The sequence below is a fragment of the Eschrichtius robustus genome, chromosome 3, assembly GCF_028021215.1.
Source record: "Eschrichtius robustus isolate mEscRob2 chromosome 3, mEscRob2.pri, whole genome shotgun sequence".
In the NCBI taxonomy this organism is placed as follows: domain Eukaryota; kingdom Metazoa; phylum Chordata; class Mammalia; order Artiodactyla; family Eschrichtiidae; genus Eschrichtius; species Eschrichtius robustus.
In genome coordinates, this window is record NC_090826.1 from 156,759,596 (window position 1) to 156,783,628 (window position 24,033).

Here is a 24,033-nt window from a genome sequence, read left to right on the forward strand (position 1 = left end):
AAACAAACAAACCAACCCATCACTATTGCCTCCTGAAAGTCTCCCCTTGTAAAATCTGGCTTCCCTAAGGGAAGAGAATAGCACAGTCCACCAGTAAAGCATTAAACAAGTTATATATATATCTCCTCTTCCATGTCACTCCACCCTTTCGCCCCTGAATACTACTGTTGATAGCAAAAAAGAAATGCATAACATAGAATTCACCATTTTTACATGTGTAGTTCAGTGGCATTAAGTACATTCACATCTCCAGAACTTCTTCGTCTTCCCCAGCTGAACTCTATACTCATTAAACACTAATTGCCCATTCCCTCTCTCCCCAGCCCCTGGTACCCACCATTCTACTTCCTGTCTACATGAATTTGACTACTCAAGGAACCACATATAAGTGGAATCATACAGTATTTGTCCTTTTGTGATTGGCTTATTTCACTCAGCATAATGTCCTCCAGGTTCATTCATGTTGTAGTATGTATCAAAATTTTCTACCTTTTAAAGGCTGAATAATATATCATTGTATGTATATACCACATTTGGTTTATCCATTCAACTGTCAGTGGATACTTGGGTCATTTCCAGATTTTGGCTATTGTGAATAATTTCTGCTATGAATGTGGTGTATAAATCTCTCTTCCAGCCCCTGATTTCAATTCTTTGGAGCATATACCCAGAAGTGGATTTGCTAGATCATATAGTAATTGTATTTTTAATTTTTTGAGGAATCTCCATACTATTTTCCATAGCAGGTGCACCATTTAACATTCCCACCAGCAGTGCACAAGGGTTCCAGTTTCTCCATATCTTGTCAACATTTATTTTGCTTTTTTTGATGGGGCATAATGGGTGCTGGAATCTGTTTTGACTAAGTGTATTGTTATCCATATTATTGTCAAAATGCCAGTGCAGAGGCTGGAGTGGTGCAGTGATCACGAGTGACTTTGTTGGAGGCTCTTTTATTAGGTCAGATTGCCATTATTTAGCAAATACCAATATTTGTTATCGTGAGATGAGGCAGAGGAATTCTTGTTACTTACTTATTAGGTAATGAAGGAACTGGCAATAGTCTACATGTCCAGGCAGGTGGAAAGTTCAGAACAGGTCTTCCAGGCCTTGGCATTGTAGTTTACTTCAAGGTCTATATATAGATGGCGACTGAATGAAGGCTCTTCCTCTTCCAAGGTGAGGGTCATATCCTATCTCTCTCCTCATCTCAGCTTTGGCTAACGTCTTCCCTCTATTTGCTTGTTTATTCGCTCAGTATTTCAACAAACACTGTCTCTTAGGAAGGAAGTAACGTAAGACTTGAACTTCTAGTTTACTTTTTAGTGGGCAAGTACAGAGTTATGCCTACAAGAGCCCTGGCACTGTTTCCCTGCCTGTCAGGAGAACCTGGAGTGCAACCTCCAAGGTCAGATCCCTCCGGTGCATCCCCAGAGAATCTTCCCTGGACACGTCTCAAGCACAGCCAGTGTGTAGGAAGAAAGACACTGATCAGATGACAGGTTAGATCTTAGATGCGTGTTGGTTAACCTTGAAGAGACAATACATGTAATAAAACTATGAGAAACCGTGAAAACGAAACAGGCTCAGGAGACAGAAACGACAGTTATTCTTTCTCCCTGGAAATGAGATTTAATGGGCTTTGAAACCCAATGCTTAATTTCTCCTATGATTTTAGTTATATTTTGAGAAGTAGCCTTTTCCTTCTCCCCTGCATATGTTAAAGACAGTAAGAAGTGGCAGGGACTTCCCTGGTGGCTCAGTGGTTAAGACTCTGAGCTCCCAGTGCAGGGAGCCGGGTTCAATCCCTGGTTAGGGAACTAGATCCCACATGCATGCCGCAACTAAGGAGCCTGCCTGCTGCAAATAAGACCTGGCACAACCAAATAAATAAATTTAAAAAAAAAAAACAAAAAAAACCTGGCAGCGTGTGGGTGGTGGGCCTGATGGCTCTTCCCTATCCCTATCAAAGACCCACTTCCTTCAAGGCTATGCTATAGTTGCCGGGAGCTTTGTAAAAATTTTCAAGCACTTACTCTGTGCTGGGCACTTCCAGTTCTGTGGCTTCATGAAAAACAGCCAACCAGGTCTAAAGATAGACACTGCTTCTACTGACCACAGGAGCTCAGAAAGGGACCTGTCTTTGAAGACCCTGCCAGGAAGTTAAAGAAAGATTCTCCAGGCTTTCTTTTTTACTCTTCTACCTCCAACCTGCTGACTCTCTGCCTCATCACAACACTCACAAGAAAGGGTGGGATAGAAGAGCTGTGTGTCTGGTTAGTCTTTCTGTAACCCCAGAGGCCAAAAACCTGCTTGGAGATAGGTGCATGGTTAAAGAGGATGCTCCCTTGCCTCAGGTCACAGCCAGAAAAAAGCTGGCCCAAAGTCAATTTTAACTTTTATTTATTTATTTTCATTTTATTTAAAAAAAAAATTTATTTATTTACTTGGTTGTGCTGGGTCTTAGTTGTGGCAGGCGGGCTTGTTAGTTGTAGCAGGCGGGCTCCTCAGTTGCGGCACATGGGCTCCTTAGTTGTGGCATGCAAACTCTTAGTTGCGGCATGCATGTGGGATCTAGTTCCCTGAACAGGGATCAAACCCGGGCCCCGAGTTGGGAGCGCGGAGTCTTAACCACTGCGCCACCAGGGAAGTCCCCAGTTTTAACTTTTACATTCATTTTCTCAAATGTATATTTTTTCTGCTCCAGACTTCCATCTTCCTCTCTACTTTTAGAATGTTAAGAGCTAAGTTTAGATGGGTTTCTACCACTGAAATAAAAAGGATGTCCAACTTGACATCCGGTTTAAATTGAAGAAGAAACCCCAGAAGACTAACAACACTTGTTGCTTTGCTCAACACCAATAAAATCCATAGAAAACTTGCCCTTGTAACATTGAAGAAGACAGAGCCTTATCCATCTAAACCACCAACAAATACTTTTAAGTGAACAGTGCTGAAAGGGGAGAACCCAAGGTATAACAAAAAAGAACACTGAACTTGTAATAAAAAATACTGGCCCTGAGCACTGTGATTTACTACCTAGGTGACCTTCAGCAAATTTTAAACTCCTGTGCCTCTGCTCCTTCACCTGTAAAATGGGGATAATTATATTGGTCCTTACAGCCTTCACAAGATTGGCATAACAATAACAACAAAAAGGGCTCCCTTGTGAAGGTATAATAGTTTGGACCCTGTGAAACACTCTGGGAGGTAGCATGGATCACACTGTCTTCACTGAAGGAAAAACCCCAAATCCAACAGCTGGTTTGTTCCTCCACTAGAACATAACAATCCCTGAGCCCTAGGAACAGAGTTAACAAACACTGCCCACAGCATACAGATGGAGAAAAGGTGACAGTGAGAAGTGATGACAGTCATCTTTGTCCACGGTGAATGTCCAAGGCGTTGTCGCTCTTTCTCCACTATCTCCTAACCATTCCTAGGAGAACTGATGTATTCCGACCATGCCCAGTATGGGCATCATTCTACCAACTACTGCCAGCCCCTCTGCTTCTGAGTTCCAGCGAGTATCCTGACTGCCTAATAGATATTTCCACTTGAGTACCCACAAGCTCAATTTGTCTATGCCAAACAAATTATCTCCCCTACCCACATTCTTTTCCTGACTCTCGCACCTCTGCCAGCAGCACCTTCTTCGTAATCACCTGAGCTCAACCCCTTGGTGCCACTGACGCCACCCCAAGCCCTCACTGTCTTCAGTGTAGAGACCTCTTGATTCTTTCTTCATTGCATTTCTCAAATTCACTTTTCACTCGCCATGTCCCTTGTCACCAGTTCGTGCTTAAACTACTGCGACAGCGTCTCTTCTCTTTTTGGAATCTGTGGTAGATACAACAGACAATGCTACCTTCCTAAAGCACAGCACTCATGGCATTCCTATACTCAAAATTTCAATACGTCCTTACAGCTCCCATGATAAAGTCTGAATGCTCTTCCCCAGACCTCATCCCGTGCTTCTAATAAAGTACCTGGCACATGGTAGGTGTGCCACTATTGCTTAAATTAATTAATGACCTATATAATCTGTCCACAGTCTTTCTAACCTTATTTCCCACTGCTCTACAACATGAGCCCTTTGGTCTACTGGCTACTTCTCAAACCTGTGTAAAAATTCGAAACCCCCTTTCTTCCCAACCTGAAATCCTATCCCACCTCTTTCTCGATTGGTGTCCATCTCCCGTCCTACTTCCCTTTAAGAAACCTTTCTTGCCCTCCTTCTTTGAAGTTCTATGGCATAGATCTCTATATCCCCCACAACTCCTACTGCAATACTGGATACATAAAAGGTATGTAATCAGAAATGATTTAAGTGTAAATACAAATATATGACAAAAAATCTTTGCATTAAAAACAATGGACTGAACACATATTTATCAAAATGTAAATAGAGATTTTGTTTGGGTTGTGGGTCTATAGTGGTTTGGATTTTCCTTCTTTTCTCCATTTTCCTTAATGAGTAGATTTAAATTTTTCATCATAAAAGTATTTGAAAACCTGTATATCCATTTAATAAATCACTCTTTGTTCCCACCTTACTGAATATTTATGTGGGAAAACTTCAAGGATGCCACCATCAAAACATACACATGCAAAATGGGAGGAAGTGTATTATAGTAAAGGGAGTTTCTGGAGTCACACTGCTTAAGGTTAAAAATCAGTTTGCCAGGGACTTCCCTGGTGGCGCAGCGGTTAAGAATCCGCCCGCCGGGCTTCCCTGGTGGCGCAGTGGTTGAGAATCTGCCTGCCAGTGCAGGGCACACGGGTTCGAGCCCTGGTCTGGGAAGATCCCACATGCCGCGGAGCAACTAGGCCCGTGAGCCACAACTACTGAGCCTGCGCGTCTGGAGCCTGCGCTCCGCAACAAGAGAGGCCGCGTTAGTGAGAGGCCTGCGAACCACGATGAAGAGTGGCCCCCGCTCGCCGCAACTAGAGAAAGCCCTCGCACAGAAACGAAGACCCAACACAGCAAAAATAAATAAATAAATAAATTTATTAAAAAAAAAAAAGAATCCGCCTGCCAATGCATGGGACACGGGTTCGTGCCCTAGTCCTGGAAGATCCCACATGCCGCGGAGCAACTAAGCCCGTGCACCACAACTACTGAACCTGCGCTCTAGGGCCCACGAGCCACAACTACTGAGCCCGTGTGCCACAACTACTGAAGCCCGCGCACCCTAGGGCCTGTGTGCCGCAACTACTGAGCCTGTGTGCTGTAACTACTGAATCCCGCGTGCCTAGAGCCCGTGCTCTGCAACAAGAGAAGCCACTGCAATGAGAAGCCTGCACACCACAACGAACAGTAGCCCCTGCTCGCCACAACTAGAGAAAGCCCACACGCAGCAACAAAGACCCAACGCAGCCAAAAATAAACACATTTATATTAAAAAAAAAGAACAGAAGCAATATTAAAAAAAAATCAGTTTGCCACTCCCTAGCTGTCTAACCTTGAGCAGTTTTAATTTTTGTGCCTTAAATGTCTATATATGTAGAATCATAGGGTCATTGTGAAAATAAAAATAATCCATGTGAAGTGCTTAGAAGAATATGTATTTGGCTTATAGAAACACTCAGATGTCAACTACTGGCAACAACAGTCAAAAATGGAATGGCTGTTAAAATCGCTGTACTTGTATATATAAAATAAAAAACAAGGTTCTACTGTGTAGCACAGGGAAATATACTCAATATCTTGTAATAAACTACAATGGAAAAGAATAAAAAAATTTTAATCCCTGTATTTGCAAACAAGAAAGCTGATGTTCAAAATTAAATGACAGTCACTGCACTTGGGTGACATATCTTAGTAAGTGGAACTTGTCAAACATCTCAGGACATATCTGTGCTGCACGCTATTCAACCTGCACTTAATTTGGCTCCAAATTTAATTACACACGTCTCTATTCCACGCATGAACATGGTCTCAAAGTCTATATAACACAAACTAAGAGTTTCAAACCCAAAAGGGGCCAGTTCGGTTTCTCTAAATGTCTGGGCTTATTTTCTAAAATAGGTTTTTCAGGTCAAATGCTTCACAGAAACCTAAATGACAGAATGGAGATGGGGAATTTGAAGATTTGCAGTTATGTCTTGGCTTTATTATGAATTCAACCGGCTGCCTTTCAGTTAGTCAAATTTTGAGATATTTGTTCCCTCAAACATAAAATGAGAACTATCTGCTTTCTTATTTCCAAGATAGTGTAAGAAGCATACACAACTCACAGAGCTGAGGGAAGAGTTTATACCAAGTCAGATGTTGGTATCCAGTGCTACTGGGCTGCCCTTCTCATATCATGATAAATCATAAAATGTCTATCTTATCGTCTTCCTTTCCTATCTGCTTTTTCTTCTTTACTCCCATTAATATGTAGTTAGTTCCTAATCAGATGAGTGTGAATCAAATTAAAGTTGAGTGTGAAGAAAAGTTATCAAAACAGCACCATCACATAGTAAAGTACTGTTAAGTGCAAGTAATGGTTAATTTTGTGTGTCAATTGGACTGGGCCATAGGGTGCCCAGATACTTGGTCAAACATTATTCTGGGTGTTTCTGTGAGGGTGTTTTTGGATGAGATTAACTCTTAAATTGGTAGATGTAGTAAAGTAGTTTCCTCTCCCTAACGTGGGTGGGCCTCATCCAATCAGTTGAAGGCCCAAACAGAACAAAAGGTTGACCCTGTCCTGAGTAAGAGAGAATTCTCCTGCCTGGTGGCCTTTGAACTGGAATATCAGCTCTTCCAGTCTGCCAGCCTTGGGACTTTAACTGGGACAACAGCTCCGTAAGTTTTAGATTTGCCAACCTCCATAATCACATGAGCCAAATTCCTGTAATAAATCCCTTTACATATATATATATATATATATATATATATATATACACACACACACACACATACACACACACACATATATACATATATCTTATTAGTTCTGTTTCCCTGGAGAACCCTAAACAGAGCAATACCAGTATTATACTGAAACTCTGCAGATAAAACTGAACAGAATTCAGATTATGCTTGAAAGCCAAAAAGAAGGCAGGGTTTTCTAACAACAACAAAGGTCATATGTAGATATATTCTCAAGTCTCTGGTATTTATGGCTGAATCAAAAATACATGTAGAGTTCTTTCCAATGCACATTTTTTTTTTTTTATCGTTTTTGGCTGCGTTGGGTCTTCATTGCTGTGCGCGGGCTTTCTCTAGTTGCGGCGAGTGGGGGCTACTCTTCGTTGTGGTGCACGGAATTCTCATGGCGGTGGCTTCTCTTGTTGCAGAGCACAGGCTCTAGGCGCGCGAGCTTCAGTAGTTGCAGCACACAGGCTAAATAGTTGCGGCACACAGGCCCTAGGGCACGCGGGCTTCAGTAGTTGTGGCTTGTGGGCTCTAGAGCGCAGGCTCAGTAGTTGTGGCGCATGGGCTTAGTTGCTCCGCGGCATGTGGGATCTTCCCAGACCAGGGATCGAACCTGTGTCCCCTGCACTGGCAGGCGGATTCTTAACCACTGCACCACCAGGGAAGTCCCCAATGCACATTTTCTAGTGGCCTCCTATCCATTCCAACTTGCAGGTTTGGGGGTTATTTGGTTTTAATAAATGAGTCATGTACACAGCTGAGGCCTCTTCCTATACATAGTGAACCAAGCAGGGTGAAGGAGAAAAGGGCACTGAGGTTTATTTCCCTGAGCAATCTAGTCACTAGATTTTACAGAATGCCTACCATGGAGATTTTTACATCTTCTAACCATGGCCTTAGATCATGTCAAAAGCAGGCCGCTGCCTACAAACGGACAGGCAGGAAGAGCCTCCTGTTAGATGGGACAGTGTCCTAAGGACAGAAGACAGACCACCTAAAGAAAACAGTTAAATCTGGAGATGAGAGAAAAATAAAGGACCCAAATATTCCCTAGCAATAGGAAAGGAAAGTGAGTAACAGCATCTTGGAGCAATTCCGGCTCATCAGCAGTACAAAACGGCAAACCATCACTTATGCTGAGGGGCCTTCCTTGACTTATGGTTCCTTTCCTGGCTTGTTTGATCACTCAGCTATTCTGTTCAAAGTTGAAAGCCAGGGCAGTTACAATCCCACAGCTCTGTTCTCAGCCCTTCCCTGGGTCTCTTAGAACAGTCTGCAGGGAATGCTTATGTTTTCTCTTTGGCCACAGACCAGCTGGATGGTTGAAGGGGCATCTTGTCTCAAATATGGAAATTTCTCTAGGGAAGGGCTACAATGATATCCATGTTCCAAACAAGTTTTACCCAAGAGGTAGCATCCAAATGATAGGATCTAATTATTTTTAGTATAATCACATTTCTAACCATGTAAATATTTTCTTCTTCCTTATCTTAATTGCTTTCCCTTTTCTTTATAGATAGGGACATAAAGAGAAATATTTCACTTTCTTCTTTAATTAGTTTCAGGGCCATAACGTTGACCAACTGGGAGAGAAAATCCAGAAGGGCTGGCAGGCCAGCCTCTAGCAATGCTTGAAAAGACAGGAATATCCTGAGTCAGCAAGTGGGAAAAGAAAGCATATGCAAGTTTTTTAAATGGTCGCCATTGCAGTATTTGAGAAGTTACCTCAAGTACTGAATTGGAATGAGGCAATCAGTCCTGGTAAATTAACAGATAAACAGAATAACATTTACCTTCATTTTTAAGAAGGTATTTAAAAAATAAAGTCTCCATTTCCACAATACTCTATCAGTATAAAATAACAAAGTCACAATGAAGGCCAATAACTACCATCAATACAATACTTATTTCCCATTTATTTGTGATTTTTCAGGGGTTCAAACAAGTGAATAAAAATCAATTTTATTTTCACGGAGAACTTGTTATTCCACTATTATTTTCAGAATCATTGTAATAAAAACCCTACCTGGAAAGAGTAATACAAAAGAGAACCTGAAGGTCTCAGAAGATTGTGCAAAATTTATAACAATTGGCATTAAAAACAAACAAACCACCGAAGGCTCTGATATTTGGCCTCTGATCTCTCTTAGGACAGTGTTTTTCAAAGTCTGGTGTGTGTCAAAATCACCTGGAGAATTAACGGAGCCTACAGAAGCCCAGGGAAGGCCTGGGTCTCTGCATCTTTAACACGTTCTCCAGCAAGGGTTTCCAAACCGGGCTGATGAGAATTGCCTGGGAAACTCTGAAAAACAACAACAACAAATCCCCAAGCTTCATCCCTGGACATTTTGGTTCAGTAGGTTTGAGGTTGGGAAACAGAAATCTTAAAATATTTTATTTTATAATCGTTAAACAAACTTCCCAGGTGGTTCTCATTAGTCAGATTTGAGAACCACTGACATAGAACACTTATTTAGGTAAGTGTCTCTCAAAGAGCTCTAAGCCTGAGCTCACTAAGAATATTCATAACTTTGGGCAGGTTATAAATCACCATCCTGTGAGAATTTAACAAATTAAACTGTCTAGAAGTGATTTGATACTAAAAACTCTGCCCAATTTAGCACTTAAATTACCTAATGATTTTCTGTCTATCTACTCTCTACCCCCAGGCAAAGGTCTATACATAGTATTTATTTTCTATGGCTGTTAAGTGCTAGCCACCCAAAGTGCTCACAAGCAAGTTGCCCCATAGGATTTTGTTCTGTTAACCTGACCCTCTTCTTCCATTCAGACTCAGAGCTGTGAGGAATAGACCTAGTTCAGGGTACCACGGCCAACTGATGTCACTTGCAGCATTACGCGGCAAGACATCAACCTGCAAACCCTGTCCCCATCCCACTGGGAGAGAGACACTAGAAAACCTTAAAGTGAGAATTAATTTTTTGGGGAAAGAATCGCTCTCACCAAAGACAGATCATTTAAAAGCTTAACTATTCTTAAAACCAAGACAAAAGAAAGCTAATATGACTTGAGAAGCTTAAAAAAATAGTGACTTTTGGTTTACCTCCAGTAGCCCTAAACCCATAGATATCCAGCCCCACTTCTCCTGTATCTCAGAATCAGGTGTTTAAATTCAAAGTCCAAGACAGAAAGAATCTGAAAGCAATGATCAACAAGGAATTTGGGAAATGACCTTTGATCTCATTTTCCTTGCAATCTGAAGTCCTATCAGATTGAGATATCAATATACATCAAATGGAAAAATATGCTCAAAAGTAGGTGAGAATTATGGTCCGTAAAACACAGATGCTGATTTCTAATCCTTCCCACAAAATCCCAGATCACAAATTGAGAGATGAGATGATCTTTTTTGGACAGAAGGCACTGACTGGTCCCCGTGAGCCAGCAGCAAGTGACAGGCAACTTGCAGGAGAGGCAGCAGAAACGCCCATGGGTCCCACGTGTCTTTTCTTAGTGATGATGGCCCTCCTTACTGGACAGTCAGCAGCAAACAGTTCAAATGCACTTAGTAAAACTGCAGGGTGGGCAACCAAAGGGAAGAGAAGGATCTCCTAGAACTGGGAGGGAAAACAAGCCAAGCGCTACTAGCAGCAGGCCCAGCTGGAAGAGGGCTTGGTCTGCAGGTTGATGTAGTTCCCTTGGGTGGACAAAGACATATCTTCTCTGGAAGTGCTCATCATCTTTTCAATGAGGACTCTAAAAAACAAGTACAAAACAAGCCTGAGAAGCTGGATGGAGAAACGGCAGATATTGTCTGTCTTGTCACCAGATGGCATTCAGTAAAGCCACAAGGTTTAAATGCCCCTTTGTCCCCAATTATCTCAGGAGAGAAGACAGCATCCCTGACCTTCAGGAGCTGGCATTCCAGTGGCTCAGTCTGCTCTTGTTTGCTCAGAAACAAGGAAAGAAGGTCCAAGGGGCTGCAGTGGAAGATGGGTAAATCTGCGTGCCTATCCCCAGAACAGCATGAGCTACTCACCTCATGGCCTCATTAATATTTTTGTTCTCCTTGACTGATGTTTCTGTCCAACCTGTGAAACCATTCTCTTTACTGAACCGGTCAACCTGGTCTCGGCTCACTGCCCAAGGGGACAGATCACACTGGCAAAGAAAATAAATAAAAGGCAACACCATAAACTTCCTGGGAATAGAAACATTGCTCAGATACGTGTGGATTTAAAACAGTTCCACCAATGGCTAGAACAGCAGCATCTGAAATCTACAGCCAACATTCTTCCCAAAGAAAGTCTCAACATCTCTTGAAAGGAGGTAGAGAAGATTTTGCCAGCTTGAGAAGGACAAGTGGATACCCACAATCAGAGTGCATTTTAGATACGCTTACTCTCTGACCACGGATTGAGGCCAGGGGCCATTTTCCAAGATCGACCACATACCTTGTTGGCTAAGAGCAGGCAGGGCACCGGCTCTCCATTAGGCAGTGTGAGCTTGCTGTCCAGGTCCTGTTTCCATCTTTGGCTGTTGCTGAAGGTAGTGGCGTTGGTAACATCAAACATAATAACACAGGCAGAGGCATCCCGATAGTAAAGTCGGGTCATAGAGGTGAAGCGCTCCTGCCCTGGGAAGAAAGGAGACGGTTCTTGAGAAGGTGATCCTGAGAACCAGCCTTGGAACCCTCCCTGACACCCTGCCCTTTCCATCTTCATTGTGGGAAAGAGGGCAGTATGCGTAGTGGGTGAGTCCAGATTCTGCGCCCAGATCACCCAATTCCAAATCCCTACTCTGTCATTTACTATCTATGTGACTTCAGACAAGTCAAGCTTTCAGTGCTTCAGATTGCGCATCTGTAAAGTGGGGAAAAAAGCAGTAGCTTTTTATCATAGGATAGTTGTAAGGATTAATGAGTCAGTGAATCTAAAATGCTCAGAAAAGTGCTTGGCACATAATAAATAAGGTTTAGCTATTATTATTATTGTCTTCTCTTTTCTTGTTTCTCACCAAGGTCAGCTGAAAACCTAGAAAGAGCACCCCCTCCCCCTGCTGTGGGAGCATCTACCTATGGTCTGGACAGTTCACTACCTTGCCAGCCCCTCACCCACACAGAGACTGCTCTACATTTATTCAGGGCAAAACAACTACAAAAGCTCTACATCTACTCAGCTTATATATCCTCAGAGCAGTTCAATCATTCCAGCTTCAGGAAAAAACTTCTGGTTTCACTGTCCCACTTTTTCTCTGAGAGCTTGTTGGTTAAACCAAAATGTCTTCCTTGTTTTTGTCCAGTCTTGTCCATCCTACCTGCAATATCCCACAGCTGGAGGCGCACCACCTCTGAGTCAGACCACTGGAGAACCTTCAGAGCAAAATCCACTGAAAGTATATGTATAATATACTTGAATTAAATTTACCTTAAAAAATCCACAAAGTCATATCAAATATGCAATTACAACCCTAGAGACACACAACTCCAATCCCATTCATTCATTATTTATTTGTTTGGTTATTTTTAAGCCCTCAATGGACTGAGATGAGCCCACACTCATGTATTAAGTGTGGGACAGGTAATTCACATGCGTCTCCGAAGGCATCTCTAGCTTTTACTCTCTTGTCAAACCAATGTATTTGATCCTACTTGTCTCTAAGGCTGGGGATAGGAGGATGGGAGTAATTATAAAAACAACTTCTAATCTCAGGTTAAACAGTTTCTGGGAGATTTAGGGGGTTTTCTCAGGGAAGGGATGATGGGGTAGAAGAGGGAAATGAGGTAAGTGGGTTGGCTTTTGCATCTTCCACATTTCAGTGTTGGTTTCTAGTCCAATTGTATTATGAGAAAAACACACCCTCAGGGAATTCTACATTCTCCATAAGGCTGTAGGAATTATCTTGGGCAGGAATGGGATAAAGTGAAAAGGTCCCAGATGATTCACCAGGAAGAAGATACTCCATGGATGATGCTTAAGAGCTGTGCTGGAATCTACTGCCACATCTGTAGATGCTGAGGGTCCATGAGTTAAGGTGCGGGGGTGGGGGGAGAGCTTTTGATAAGGACAGAAACAGGATAATTTCTGAGCTTTGGAAATACATTTCTCCACGTCTATGACAGAAATAAAAGCTAGGGGAAATTAAGAATAAACACTGAACAAAAATTAGCCAGTCAATTATATTCTCTACTAAAGGAAAACTAGAACAATTGCTAAAAATTAGTGGGATACTTTTAAACCAAATCCATGAAATAGGGACCCTCATATTATTGAGCAGTGTGGGGCAGAATGGTCAGGAAACAATCTTTGAAACTTTTTTTTGTTTGTTTGAAACTTTAAACCCTTAATTTTGATGAATGTTCTTAAGGAGGGTGTTTTAACTGCAATGTAAATGCATGTTAATTTTAAAAAATTCCAGAAGGAACACTAGCACACATTTTCAAAATTTACATTACTGCAATTTTTTTTCCTTAAAAAAAGTTCTTTTAATGGAGATAAATAAATGTTTGTTACTTTCCCTCTTCACCAGCTCTTCCCATCTAAACTTCTAATTAGAAGGCATTTTTCTACTTCTGAAAAGACAGTTGAGTCCAAAGGCCAAACCTGGAAAGAAATGAATTAACTCTTGGTCTTCCCTGCCACCTTCACCTCCCAGTTTGAGAGAAAAAGGTGTGTGTGGGGGGAAGATAGGTCAGAAGAGTGGTATATTTTACACTAGGAAGAAGTCCTAGTCTTTATTTAAGCAATCGATGGACAAAAAACACACAGCTCGTCAGCCTTGATAAGCATCTGATTGTGTGGCCAAGGGGCCCTCCCATGCAGGTATTTCCATAACAAAGCTAGGCTCCCTGAGGCCAGGTTAAACACCTTTCTGTTCCTTCAACAGCTGTCTGTAACTCCCATGAGAGGCAGGACAACAGCCCCAGCTGGTACCTAACCAGGCGCTCCAGAGGGTCTCAGCTGCTTCTGCTGATCGCAGAGATTTGCCAGTGACCGCTAGGAAGGCTGCAGGAGGAGACTTGAGTTCCCTAGCGAAACGCAGCAATTGCTCATTTTCTCATCCACCCGCCCCCATTTCCCATCGTCACAGCTTTGCTCTATCTCTTTCCAGACAATCAGCTCAGGCTGGTAGAACTTAATTGGGGGAAACCCAAGAGAGGCATGCAAATCAAACACCAGCATGCCTCCCTTCAGGATCCCAGACACCTATTTCCAGGCCCGGGGAAGGACCCAAAGACACCAAATCCCCCGTTCCCCACCCCACTTGAGTCCACGGCTCAAGTCCCGTGATCCCGGCCTCTGGTCTATCCCGCCCCCGCAGCGACATCTCACCTCCCACCGTGGACTTGTAGTGTTTGCTGAAGCTGTCCTGGGAATATCGCTGCACCAAGGACGTCTTGCCCACTGCGGCGTCCCCCACCACCAGCACTTTGAACAGGTGATCACGGCTGCCCATGGCTAGAGGGATGGACGTTATACGGCGGCGGGAGGTGGGGGGAGAGCTTATTTTAACCCCTTTGGCTCGGGACCCCGCTCAAACTGAAGTTTGGCATTCCCGCCGAACCGCCCGTTGGGGCTTCTCTGACGAGAAAGCAAAAAAGGAAACTTCGCACTCAACCTATACGCGCGCTTCCTCCCCCGGCGGCCGCAGCCTGGGTGGGGCGCAGGGCGCAAGCTGCGAGCCCCCGGCTGTTCTCACCTTCTCCCCCTCCCCGCCCGGCTACCGAGAAATGGGATGAGGCACCACGGTGCCTCACCCACCGGGACTTCCCCGGAGCTGCTCCGGCGGGCGAATGAACCCGGGCCAGCTCATTTCACGGTCAGGGAGAAGATGGGGGCCCTCCCCGCACTGCACAAACCAAATTCTGGGGAAAGAGAGGCTCACACATAGACTCCCCGGACCCTGTACCGCACCAGGCGGCGCAGTCCCTCTTGCCTTCCTTCGCGTGCGTCACGTGCAGCGTTGCTTGGGGCACTACATTTCCCAGCTTACCTCGCGGTGAAGAGAAGTAGCCGAGTGAGGAGACTCGCCCGCCTGGCCTCCTGGGAAGTGTAGTTTATGCACTATTTTTCTTTTTAAAAAAACTATGCAAAGTTTCAAATCCTTTCAACCGTTTGGAATATTATTTTAAAATAATTCTGGAATAGAAAAGATCCTTCAGAAGCGATTTGTTCGACATGATTTCACCTGCCTAAATCCGTCCCCAGACAGATTTCTCACTATCTTTAAAAGTTTTATGGAGCTAAGATTAAAAATTATTCCATAGATGCCATACATTATTCCACTAATAAAAGCTCAAGCCTCATCCCTCATGCTCCAAATCTATTTCCTATTCTTTCAGTTGGATGGACATATCCAGGATCTTGTGAACATGATGAAGGCTAGCTCTTATATTTTTCCCAAAAGACCCAATATCAGTCAAATTCAAGGACAGATTAAAAGGCCGACTCTTAGGAAAACCCATGTCGTTAAATGTTAGTTATTAATATTTAATAACTAGCTACTGCAGTAAAGATAGACAGAAAACAACAGACGTTCCTCATCCTCACTTCCACAATCTCTAGTCATCACATCATTTGGGCTGGAAGCTAATTGGGGTACACTGGCAGTCCTCCTCCAGTTGTTGTTGCTGTTGCTTATGAATAACGATTAAACTACAGTTTTGAAAATACTTTTAATTTTTTAGCCTGTAACTTTTCTGACCTACCTGCCCTTTAGGTAGCAGTTAAGGGAACATGAGCTTCACGGCGAACAAAATAAGTTCCATTTTCTATACTTTTCCCAGGAATAGAAGAAAAAGCAACAGGGCAATGGGAAAACAGCCCTGGTTAGATCTCTTGATGGGCTACCACTTACGTTCTGTGAGTAGAGAACATCAGCACGGTTCACAATGAATGTATTTAGCCCAAAATATTTGTTACCCAGGTAAGGGAGTTCAGGCTAGGCTACTCATCTTTTCCGAATGTCTCAGTTCCCTTTCCAATGGTCTTTTCTCAATTCCCGTTGGCTTTAACATAGTTGACCACCCCTTGAAATTTGTTTCTCACGTGGCTTCTGTGACACTGTTTTTCTTGTTCATCCTCCTACTTCTCTGATGATCGCCTTTTTCTTTCATGGTTTCCTTCCATCCCATCACTCCCTAAGAATTTCCTAAGGCTTGAGTCTCGGTCCCTGAACTGATCATTCTTTAAACTTTTTACTTTAGTGAATTGCTTTGGCTTCAAATTTCTCTTTGTCTAAATTTCATTTATATCTTTATCTCCAATCAGTTCTGTTCAACTGCTATAAAGGTGCCTCCATTTGGTTGTCCTGCCAGAGCCTCCCTCTCACTGCATCACCACAAAAACAGCTATTTCTGTCATTGGCCTCATCATTTCTTCCTTTCACTCAGGCTTCAGACCTGAACATTTTTATTTTATTGTAGTAGGAACACTTAACATGAGATCTACCTCTTAAATTTTAAAGTATTCAATAAAATACAAAAAATACAAAATTTTAAGTGTGCAATAGAGGTACAGTGTTGTACAGCAGATCTCTAGAACTTATTCATCTTGCTTAACTGAACCTTAAGCCCATTGATTAGTAACTCCCCATTTCCCCCTCCCCGCAGCTCTTAGCAACCACTATTTATTCCACTCTTTGACACTATAAATTTGACTATTTTAGATACCTCATATGACTGGAATCATACAGTAGTTGTCTTTCTGTGATTTGGGTATTACACTTAGCATAATGTCTTTAAGGTTCATCCATGTTGTCGCTTATTGCAGAATTTCCTTCTTTGTAATGGCTGAATAATATTCTATTGTATGCATATATTACTTTTTAAACTCATCGTTTGATGGACATTTAGGTTGCTTCCTTATCCTGGCTATTGTAAATAGTGCTGCAATGAACATGGGAGTGCCAATATCTCTTTGAGATCCTGATTTCAATTCTCTTGGATAAATTCCCAGAAATAGGATTGTTGGATCATATGATAGTTCTATTTTTAGTTTTTTGAGGAAACTTCATACTGTTTTCCATAGTGGCTGCAACATTTTGCATTCCAACCAACAGTGTACAAGGGTTCCAATTTCTCCACATCCTCGCCAACACTTGTTGTCTTTTTTTTTTTTTTTATAATAGCCATCCTGACAGGTGTGAAGTGATATCTTATTGTGGTTTTGATATGTATTTCCCTGATGATTAGTGACATTGAACTTTTTTTCACATATTTTTTGGCTATTTGTATGTCTTCTTTGGAGAAAAATCTATTCAACTCCTTAGCCAATTTTAAAACTATGTTATTAGGTTTTTGTTTTTGTTTGCAGACATTGAGCATTTAAAAAATTTTTTTATTGGAGTATAGTTGATTTACAGTGTTGTGTTAGCTTCAGGTGCACAGCAAAGTGAATCAGTTATACATATACACATACCTACTCTTTTTTAGATTCTTTTCCCATATAGGTCATTACAGAGTATTGAGTAGAGTTCCCTGTGCTATACAGTAGGTCCTTATTAGTTATCTATTTTATATATAGTAGTGTGTAGTAGTGAGCATTATTAATATTTCCTCTTACACACATTCCTCTACAGCCCCTCCCTTTTAAAAAGTCAGTCACCACATCCTACTGATCCTTCCTTCAAAGACATTTCTCCCACCCATCCTTTATGCTTTGTATCCAGTGCCACTTTCATGTTCAGGCTTTCATTATTCACACCTGGATCATCTTCAGAAACCTGTTTATTGATCTCCCTGATTTTAGTTTTTTAAAATCGTGCATCCTGCACAACCAGCCAGGATGATTTTCCTAAAACATCATTGTTCCTTCATTGTCTACCAATTACCCAAAAATTGTCCAACCTTCCTGAATTGGTGTCCAAAGCCCCACCCTACCTAACAACTCTATCTCACCTGATCTCAAATGGGAATCTTCCCCCTCCTAACGGTGATGTTCCTTCTGCTCTTTAAAAGCCCTATTTCATTTTTGACTTTGTATCTTCGCTCAGGGTGCTTCACCTATCAGAATACCCTTCAGGCTTCTTTTCACACACCTAAATCTTACCATACTTTGAGTTCTCAAACTTTAGTGTGCATAAGAATTACTTGGGGTGCTTGTTAAATATGAACATTCTGACTCTGCAGGGCTGTGGTAGGACCCAGGGGAATCTGCCTTTTTGTCAAGTACAAAGGTGATACCCAGACCAGATTCCACTTTGAGAAATGCTGCTTTAAAGCCTGACTTAAGCATCAACCGATTTAGGAATATTTCCCTTACTATTGCAGCCCTTATTCATCACCTGGAGCACTTACAATCGGTTTGATCTGTGGTCCTTTAACTATGTGACCAATTTAAAATTATTTAACTTATATGCAAACAATACATTGCAAAGTAAACAAGGATTTCAAATACAAAATTTTGGCTTTGGCCCTGGTTGTCTGTAAGAGGAACTACTGTAAGTTTGCCAGATCAGAAGTGTGAAGAGTGAGGATTTAAGAGGGAAGATTAGCAAGTTCCTGGTATTCCCCCAAGTCACAGAGTTTCTATAAAAGGAGTGACAATTCCTTTGGTGGGGGTAGGGGTATTGTAGTTCTTCGATAGTAAGCTGCAGTCTCCCAGATAGACAGTCATAAATAAGAGAGAGGGAAAGCACATTCAGAGTGCCAACAACAGATTTGCATGTACATGTTTGGAACACAGCTTTTTGGAAGCTGGGGAAATGGTCAGCCTTGCTCTGTTACTATCACACTTCCAATTGGTGCCTGTCTCTATCCTTTTTACTTCCCACTTTTTTTTTTTAATTTCAAACCCATAGAAATGTTAAAAGAAGAGTATAATGTATATCAGTATGTCCTAAAGCTGGATTTTCAATTACTGACACTTTGCCTCATCTGCTTTGTCTCTTTGTGTATACATATCAAACCTTTTGAAAGTAAGGAGCACACACTTCATCCCTAAATACTTTAGTACACAGGACCTAATAATTAAATTCTCCTATAAAACCACAATACTGTAATTGGGAAGAACAAATCTGACTCCATATTAGATCTTTTTCTTTTAGTTTAACCTTTGTATTCTGTTACTTTTGCTGTAAGTTAAGAATGTTGCCTATCAATCACCTGAAATATACAGGATAGTGCATCCTCAAGGCTCAGACCTTTATTTATTTATTTTTTTAAAATAAATTTATTTATTTATTTTTGGCTGCATTGGGTCTTTGTTGCTGCGCACGGGCTTTCTCTAGTTGTGGTGAGTGGGGGCTACTCTTCGTTGTGGTGCATGGGCTTCTCATTGCAGTGGCTTCTCTTGTTGCACAGCACGGGCTCTAGGCCCACGGGCTTCAATAGTTGTGGCACGCAGGCTCAGTAGTGGCTCGCGGGCTCTAGAGCACAGGCTCTGTAGTTGTGGTGCACGGGCTTAGTTGCTCCGCGGCATGTGGGATCCTCCCGGACCAGGGCTTGAACCCATGTCCCCTGCATTGGCAGGTAGATTCTTAACCACTTCTGCCACCAGGGAGGTCTAGGCTCTGACCTTTAAAAGTAAGTATAACACTTTTCCATTCATATAGAGATAAAAAGTTGCAGAACAGAGAATAACATTTCTCCTGTTGGAAGTTTATAGAAACATGGTGACCTGACCTATGTGGACAGCTGCAAGCACAAAGGATTACATCACCAACACCAAGACATTTACAACAACCAACCACACCACTTTGCCTTTTAGTATAAAAGAAGCCTGAATTCTAACTAGGGTAAGATGGTTCTTTGGAACACTAGTCCATTATCTTCTTGGTCATCTGGCTTTCCAAATAAAGTCTCTATTCCCTGCCCCAAGAACTCAGCTCTCCATTTATTGGCCTGTTGTGCAGCGAGCAGTAGGAGCTTGGACTTGGTAACGATACCATTACCATTATCACACCTAAAAAAATTAACTTTAGCTCAATAATATCATAAATAATTTACATTTATCTATATCCCTTGAAATATTTTTTTCTCATTTCCCCCCCTCTGATCCAGGATACAATAAAAGTTCATGCATTGCATTTGGTTGTTTTGTTTCTTTATTAGTCTTTTTTTAATGTAGAACTATGCTGTGTCCAATACAGGAGCCAGTAGCCATGTGTGGTTATTTATATTCAAATTAATTGAAATTAAATAAATTTAAAATCGGCTCCTCAGTCACACTGGCCACATTTCAAGTGCTCAGTTGCCACATGTAATAGTGGCTACTATATTGAACAGCTCAGACATGGACTGTTTTCCTTATCACTGACAGTTCTATTGGACAGCTTCAATCTACAATAATCCCTTGCCATTTTTTTTTTGCTTTTCATAACACTGAATTTCTTTTTAAAGAGTTGTATTGTAGAGAGTCTGGGTTGTCAACCCATATTCTGGGTTGTCTGATTGTTTTCTCAAGATTAGATTCTGGAAAAACGTTTTTGGCAAGAACCCTACCTAACGGATGTGGTGTATAGCTTATTACATCACTAATTTCAGGTTGGTGATGACTACCATATGATTTCAATAAATATTTATTAAAGAAGTGACCCAGCACTAGGAAATCGCCTAAGAACTTGTGAGCTTGACTTCAAATAGAACAGAAAGAGTTTAGGGAATTCCCTGGTGATCCAGTGGTTAGGACTTGGCACTCTCACTGCTGTGGCCTGTGTTCAGTCCCTGGTTGGGGAACTAAGAGATCCTGCAAGCTGCACCGCGTGGCAAAAAAAAAAAAAAAAAAAAAGACGAGAAAGTTTATATAATCTCCACAGCCTCCACCCCTGTGCTAGGAAGAAAGTGGAAAAATGCTTTGTAACATGAAATGGAGACTGAAGTGATACAGCAAGTGGCCCAGGAGCACGGATGAGAGGGATGGACCCAGAGAAGGGTCAGGCCATGGGGCTGCAGCTGTCCCTAAGCCCCAAACTCCAGATTCACTTAAGTAACCATAACTTTTTGGTGATTGCTTTGGGCACAGGAAGCAGAAGCACAGGAATGCCTGTGACCCAGCTAAGCATTCAGCCAGAAGTTTCCGCAGCAAGGTGCCCTAGGAAACCCTCGAGGGAGAGGCTGGTGGGCTCAAAGGGCAACGTGTCAATCACTCCTCTGCGGGCTTGTACCCAAGAGTCTGCAGCTAGCTTTGAGCCTGGGAGTATCCAGGGGAAACATTATACCCTAGTTTTTACTGCTTTTGTTGCCACATTTGCCTTCTTCCATGGATACCCTCCCATCCACCCCAAATAAAACCAGGGAAAGAAGATAGGAAAAGGGGTAGAGGAGAATTTTTGGTTTAAAGAACTGAGTGTGTGGCCCCAACTGTCAACGTGTCACTGAGAAAGTCGCATCTATATAATGAAGGCATTCCCTTCTAACACAGATGATTCTAATTTTCTATGACCTTTCAATTCTGTAAGAGGGGAGCAAGGCAGAGACTATTGTACCCATAGGCCACCCTTAGTTACCCACTGACAACCCCCCAACCCTCCACCAAGAACTTGGAAATACTGTGTTAAACTCTAAAATCAACATGTAATGAGAGGTTCCTAGGCAGAAGACTAGATTGATTGGAGTATAAACATATCTAAAGAAGAAATGTGTTGATCTAAAGGGAAGTTGGTCAGTCTTAGAAGTAAAGAAAGGAGACATTGAGAGGAGAAGAGTGGCTACACATCTCTGGCTTCTGTCTGGCAGACACCTTAGTCTTAAGGGAATATCTGGCTGGCTGTCCGGTGTCCCTATTGTGGAGACTCTGCAGCTGACTAACAAGGCCTGACACCATTATATTTTCAAGTTATAAAACAAACTTCTCTGTTAAGATTCCCAACTCTCTGAGTGCCTTCTGATCACCTTTTTCCTGGGTAGCTTCCTTCCAGGGAGGGAATGTGCTGGTCAGGCTTACATGTGTGTCAGGCCCACTGACCATCTGGTCTTATGCACAGGCCTCTGTGAGTCTGTGGGCCTAAGTCAGCCTCCCTGAGATGACTTCTGGATGGGATTGAGTTTTCGGGCCCCTGAAGATGAAGCCGGGTCAGGGTCACAGTGCCCTTCCCCAGCGGAGACCTATGAACCTGGCTGGTCCGCCACACTGCACAACTTTGTCCAACTTCAACTGTACCCACGGCACTAACGAGCAGAATCCAGGGTGGGTCTGGGTCTATTAACTTCTCAATTCACTAGTTCCTTCATATCATCCCAAACTCTATATTCTGAGTATTTCTCTTCTCGTTTTAATCAACATTGTATAATAATAATAAAAGCTTCTGTTTATTGAAACTTCTGTGTGCTAAACAGCCCCACAGAGAAGGCACTGCTATCCCATTCTACAGAAGGAACAACTGGGGATCAAAAGAGTTGAGAAAGCTGGGATTCAAACCTATGTCTACCTCTAAAGCTTGTGCTTGTTATTATATTTAAAATTAAGCTGTGTGAGGAAAGTAGGGTGACTTCTCAGAAGAAGAGTATAGCATCCTCAGCATGTTTTCCAAGAGTTGCCTCATTTCAAAAGTGGACATGATGACTCTTACTTATTGAGCTCAAAAAATAAGAATCTGCCTTGATTGGAGAAGGCAGCTGGCAGTTGTGCCTCATTGGAGGAGTAGGAGAATTCTAGTGATGCCCTGGGGTATCCCAGAGGATTCTGGCCACCATCTTTGACCCTGACACAGGAAAAAGATAACCTGGATGCTAAGCAAAGCAAAAGATAGAGAATGTAGAAGCCTAGGTGGGCACGTGATGTGCTGTTCTGTCCTCCATAGCATGGGAATCCCAAGGGAGAAGATCAGTGGCTGTGTTCCAGGCTTGGGATTGGGTCCCCTGAGAATACCTCAGACAATGGTGACATCTCTCCCCTGCACCTTCCTGAACCTGTATCGAAGGCTGGTTTGATTTTTGGCCTGGTAATCCTAGTTAATATTTCATATTTGACTTAGTTACTTTTCCCACAGATTTCTAGCTCCTAAAAACCAGATACATACTTGATTTCTGAGTAACTTGTGAGGTAGTCAACAACTTAGGTAATGTACTTGAAAGTCACACATGTGACAGTCTGTGCAGAGTCAAGGACGGAATAACATGTGGGTGTCCCAGGCAGGTCACAATTTGGAGCTCCCTTAAAGCAAGGTTTTCTACCTACTTGTTTAACATTTCTTTGATAGGAGCTAAGAGAAAATAATTTCTGTAATGTTCAAAATAAGAAATTTGTTCTAGTATGTTCAAAATAAGGAACTTATACTATGCTCTGAATATAACATAATATTTACTTATTTGGGATGATTTTCATTTAACTTTTTAAAAGAAAACACCAATAACTAGGCAATATTAGTCAACCCAACCTAACTAACCATGAATATAGCCATAAAGTCTTTCAAATTATGTTTAGGATTTTTTTTCTCTCTGGCCAACCAGTTCTCACATTCCTGCATTTTGTTTCTGTTTCTTTGATTTTTTTGGCCACGCTGCGCAGCTTGCAGGATCTCAGTTCCCCGACCAGGGATTGAACCCGGGCCACAGCAGTGAAAGCCTGGAATCCTAACCACTAGGGCACCAGGGAACTCCCTGCAATTGGTTTTCTTACTAGCTTTAAAAAAATTTTTTTTATCAAGCCATATATTTTCTTGGGAGTCATATTAAAATATTTTATCTTTAGATAATGTTATAAAATATAGTGCAGTAAACAGCACTATACCGTGCATTGTTCAGTTACTGAATTTTAGCTGGAGACAGCGGGATTTCAGGAGACTGTCAGCTGACTGATCTCAGGGTTGATGGTGTTGCCTGTAATTATGTTGCAAAAATATCATCAGGGATAGGCTGGCGCCGGGGAGGCTTGATTTTAAATGTCCACTGGAAGGTATTGTCTATTTCTGTAGACAATTATCATTTTGCAGCAATACAAGGTGTCTCAAGGGCAAAACTGAGATAACAGGCACCATATTTTTGACCATTTCAGTACGTTTTTATGTTCTCTACACAGGGACACCTTGGCCACCTCTTTCATCTGGCTCCAGGCATGGTGGGAAGGCACTGGGCTGAGAGAATCCTGGGTGTGAATCTATGACCTTGGGCAAGACACTTAACCCCTCTGGGCCTCAGTTTCTCGCTTGTAAAATGGTGATAATATCTTTCTTGCAAAGTTATGAGAGATAATATTGAAGTTGTAAATGAGGTTATTATTTAAAAGTATATCATAGAGTATAATATACTATATATTAAATATTATACA

The 24,033-nt window shown here is 42.1% G+C and overlaps 1 protein-coding gene across 5 annotated transcripts; it reads right to left on the reverse strand.

The window, feature by feature from the left end:
* Window positions 1-10,048: 10,048 nt before the first annotated feature.
* Window positions 10,049-14,799, reverse strand: RAB29 (RAB29, member RAS oncogene family). Of its 5 annotated transcripts, none has more exons than XM_068541591.1 (6): window positions 14,714-14,799; window positions 14,161-14,404; window positions 12,146-12,217; window positions 11,284-11,465; window positions 10,869-10,990; window positions 10,049-10,585 (listed from the first exon to the last, which is right to left on the reverse strand). In XM_068541591.1, exons 2-6 carry the CDS (start codon window positions 14,282-14,284, stop codon window positions 10,474-10,476), a joined length of 612 nt encoding a protein of 203 aa, XP_068397692.1. In that variant the 5' UTR covers window positions 14,285-14,404; window positions 14,714-14,799; the 3' UTR covers window positions 10,049-10,473. The 5 variants fall into 5 exon arrangements, with proteins under 5 accessions (XP_068397692.1, XP_068397689.1, XP_068397691.1 ...); XM_068541588.1 differs by having other exon boundaries at window positions 14,161-14,286; window positions 14,714-14,791; XM_068541590.1 differs by having other exon boundaries at window positions 14,161-14,409; window positions 14,714-14,786.
* Between the last annotated feature and the right edge of the window lie 9,234 nt (window positions 14,800-24,033).

What these genes read in the sequence shown, in the direction of transcription:
- RAB29 (XM_068541588.1), bottom strand. An exon ending in CTACAAGTCCACGGTGGGAG is followed by an intron (nt 12,218 to 14,160) that starts GTGAGATGTCGC and finishes ATATACTTTCAG; the next exon opens with TGGATTTTGCTCTGAAGGTT. An exon ending in CCAGCTGTGGGATATTGCAG is followed by an intron (nt 11,466 to 12,145) that starts GTAGGATGGACA and finishes CTTTCTTCCCAG; the next exon opens with GGCAGGAGCGCTTCACCTCT.